This window comes from Phalangium opilio, unplaced genomic scaffold, assembly GCF_054372755.1.
Source record: "Phalangium opilio isolate 3A_F unplaced genomic scaffold, DU_Popi_V2 ptg000032l_1, whole genome shotgun sequence".
In the NCBI taxonomy this organism is placed as follows: domain Eukaryota; kingdom Metazoa; phylum Arthropoda; class Arachnida; order Opiliones; family Phalangiidae; genus Phalangium; species Phalangium opilio.
Window position 1 is genome coordinate 10,479,723 of NW_028324159.1, and position 3,883 is coordinate 10,483,605.

The following is a 3,883-nucleotide window of genomic DNA, read 5'->3' on the forward strand; positions in this document are numbered from 1 at the left end:
TCTTCAACTGCCCGTTTTCCCATTGAAACGGGCTTACAGATTATTGGCCGTCGTTTCCCCCGTTTTCACTCGTTCTGGGAGATTCTTAGCCGCGCAACTAGCTCCGCGCACATCGCCATCGGGCTTCGTCTGTTCGTTTGTTTTAATTTTTGGTAAATGCTGCAACTTTTTAGTGCTTTAACGGAACATTTATCATTATTTTACTTTATATTAATAGTAAATTATTGTTCTTAGATAAAACTGAAGGGAACTGTTTTTTACTCTTTCCCTACACCTAAACCTCTACTAGATAAGTGTTTAAGATGGATTAATGCCTTGGGGGAGTCGAGTTCACGCCCGATAAAGTTAAAAAATATCACTGCGTAATATAGGCGGCGTTGCTTCTAAGGCCTAAGCTAGCATGAAGAACCCGCTAGTTTTTTAATTGGGATTTGCGTGTCCGCGTCATGCGCGTAACCAAGGTAACTAGGTGCGCGTGCACGAACATCCCATCGGAGAGACCGAAACCTGAGCTCTAAGATCAGCCAGTCGAGGACTCCCTCACCTCTATATCCTCCTAGATGCGAGCAGCTCTCAAAGTTTCTGTAATGTTTCGAAGGAAACGTTTTCCCCCTGTATAGTAAAAGCACTTCCCTTCCTTCGACTGTATTAGACCCCTTGTAGCGAAATATTAGACAAAAATTTAGACATAGCAAAGTATTTTTTTTAATTGTCGTGTTAAAGATTATATAGTGTAAAAAATAGGAATGAGAATAAGGAATTTTTTAAAAAAAGTAGACTATTGATAAGCATTTTCTTTTTATTATAGTTAACATTTTAGATCTAAGCGGGGAATGCTAATCAGTTGTACCGAATTTGTTAACCGAGACAGTCACTGTACTTACAGTAGCATTACAAATAAATTGTTGATTTTTATCTGTTAATAATGGTTTTTCCGCTTGAGTTGATTTCAATCCGCCAGACATAAATAGATTTCAGAAGTGTTAGATTAGAAAAAATAACATGGTGCCGAAAACGCGGGATAGGATTAGAAATTAATTTAGAAATTAAACGGAAAAACGGAGCGAAAAAGTAAAAACGGTTAATATAAGTTAATAAGCGTGTGTTTGAAAAACTTTGTGAACCCTCTACTAAATCTGAGACCGGAAGTTATTTGTATTTGGAAACTTTATAAATACTCTACGAAATCTGTGACTGTACGAAGGAATTTCGTGAAATTCGCGTTCGGGGGCTCGAAAATTAAACTGTATATCCCAAACAATCCGAACAGAAATGGATCCGCATAAACGAAACGTCGGTAAAAGAGGCCACGCGAGAGGTTCGTTAACCCGTCAAGAAAATGAAATAAATCAAGCCTTAGTAGCCACGTCTTTAGCTGTAAGCAACGCTATATTGACTAAATGCGTTCTTCAGTTAGACAATATAGAATCGAACATTAGTACTTTAAACGAGAAAGTGCAAGACGGACTGACTACGGACGCGGAATTGGACAAGGACTTGATGGATTGTTAAACAATTCAAAATAAAATCATCGATTTAAAGTCAAGGTGCATCGACGCTCAACAGAACTTGCAAATGACAAACCAGAGGCAATCAGCATCAAGTACAACGCAGATAGTAAGCCAAGCACAATCTCCTGTACCTTTTAATAACGCGAAGACTGTAAATACGAAATTGCCGCGTATAACTATTGAGAAATTTTATGGAGATATAACCAAATGGCAGGAATTTTGGACATCTTTTGAAAATACCTTCCACAATACCGAGTTACCCGATTCCGCTAAGCTTATCTATCTAAGTTACCTAGGGGGTATTGCTTTATCTAGTGTTAGGGGTTTATCAATGACCTATCTTAACGCGGTGAACACTCTCGAAGAACGATTTGGTAGAGATGAAGATATAACACAAGCTCATATCGAAAATATACGAAATTTAGAACCTGTTAGAAAATCGTCAGACATAAGAAGTTTACGGAATTTCTTTGATGTACTTTATGTTAGTGTTATGGGATTAGAGACTCTTAATGTTAAATATCAATATGGGGCTGTATTAATTCCAATAATTACGGATTTATTACCAGAAGATATAGTTCTTAGTTATTCCCAGAAAAACCGGAAGGCGTTTTGTATTGATAAATTAATCGAGTTCCTAAAAGAAGAGGTCGAAAGTAGGGAACAAGCTAGTAAATTGAAAAAAGGTTTTAGCATTCAAGATACGAAAACCGAAAACTCATTTACTAGAAACCCCAAAATTAATAAACCAAGAATCCATTCCACATCTGCTTTCAAAACAACTGTATCAGAAAATACTTGTTCATTTTGTAACGAGCCACACAAAATGGAAAATTGTATCACTCTAAATGCGGATGAACGAAAGGAAGTCTTCAAGAAGCTATCACTTTGTTTTATATGTGCCCAGAAAAGACATACAGCAAGGTTTTGCAAGAAGAAAAGAGAAGTTTCCTGCAAATTCTGCCAAAACTGTCATTCGCACATGATACGTGATACTCAATACAAAGCTGTTTCCAGTCCAGACAACAAGAAAGAGGAAGACAGAACTATTCAAAATGAAGTTGCAACTCTGCCCACTATTCTCTCTAAGAATTCCTCATCAAAAATCTACCTCCGCACTGCCTGGGCAAAGATATATCATGATGGAAAAGAAGAAATCGTACGATGTTTGTTGGATGACGGAAGCCACCGTACATATGTATCATCTGATATATGCCAAAAGTTAAACCTGCCCATCATTGGAAGGGAGTCGTTGAATTTGACAGTGTTTGAAGGAAGGAATAAAAGGATTGAGCGTCCAAAGGTACAATTGTCTCTAACAAGCCTGTTTGACACTCGAAGCATAACCGTAGAAGCCATAGTATCACCAAAACTAAGCGGAAGTACCCCAGGAGTTCCGAGACAAGACTTAATGAAATTATCTGATGAAAGGGGATGGAAACTAGCCGATACGCCACCCTACGATGGGCTCTCAAGTTCCGAGGAAATTATATTGTTATTGGGAGCAGATTACTATTGGAAGGTATCTAGCGGCGTCACCGAAAGAATTAGTTCATCTCTCATGGCACATGACACCATCCTTGGTTGGATAATTCATGGAAAGGATGAAGAATTGCAAGATGACGAGTCCTCAATAGGCTCTTACAATGTATGCGTTTTTCACGTGATGAGTTACCATGAACGAAACGAAGAGGAACTAATATCTGAAAGTCTGAAAGCATTTTGGAAATTGAATGCACTGGGAATCGTGGACAAAAATGATGACCAATTGATGAATGTAAAAGCCATACAGAGGGATTTCGACTCTAAGATTTGTTACGATGGAAAGCGTTACGGAGATTGTCTCCCTTGGAAGGATGAAAGAAAACTTTCAAACAATAACTATCAACAAGCAAAAATTTGATTTCAAGGCCAATTAAGAAATTTCAGGAAGAATCCAGAGTTATTCAACAAATATGCTGAAGTCCTCGAAACATACTTGAAAAATGGAATAATCGAAGAGGTGAACATGGGAAGCGAGTCTAAGACGACATTTTATCTGCCGCACAGAGAAGTAATTAATGAAGAAAGAAGCTCCACGAAGCTTAGAATCGTCTTCGACGGATCCTCCCATGCTTTAAATTCGCGGCATTAAACGATTGCCTTAATTCAGGACCAGCACTCAACATGGACTTACTTGGTCTACTGATCAAATTTCGGAAGAATAAATATGGATTTACGGCCGATATTGAGAAGGCATTTTTGCAAGTGGGGTTATCGGAGAGCGATCAAGATGTAACAAGATTTCTTTGGATAAAGGATAGAACACTAGATCCAGATAAACTGCAATATCAAGTTTACAGAATGACACGAGTTTTGTTTGGCCTAACATC

The 3,883-nt window shown here is 38.1% G+C and overlaps 1 protein-coding gene across 1 annotated transcript; it reads left to right on the top strand.

The window, feature by feature from the left end:
* Positions 1–1,575: 1,575 nt before the first annotated feature.
* LOC149686151 (uncharacterized) lies at positions 1,576–3,414 on the top strand. Its single transcript, XM_089871088.1, has one exon. The coding sequence runs from the start codon at positions 1,576–1,578 to the stop codon at positions 3,412–3,414; it is 1,839 nt and encodes a 612-aa protein (XP_089727214.1).
* Positions 3,415–3,883: the final 469 nt, after the last annotated feature.

Coding starts and splice junctions, on each gene's coding strand:
- LOC149686151 (XM_089871088.1), top strand. CDS start 1,576: ATGACAAACCAGAGGCAATCAGCATCAAGTACAACGCAGATAGTAAGC.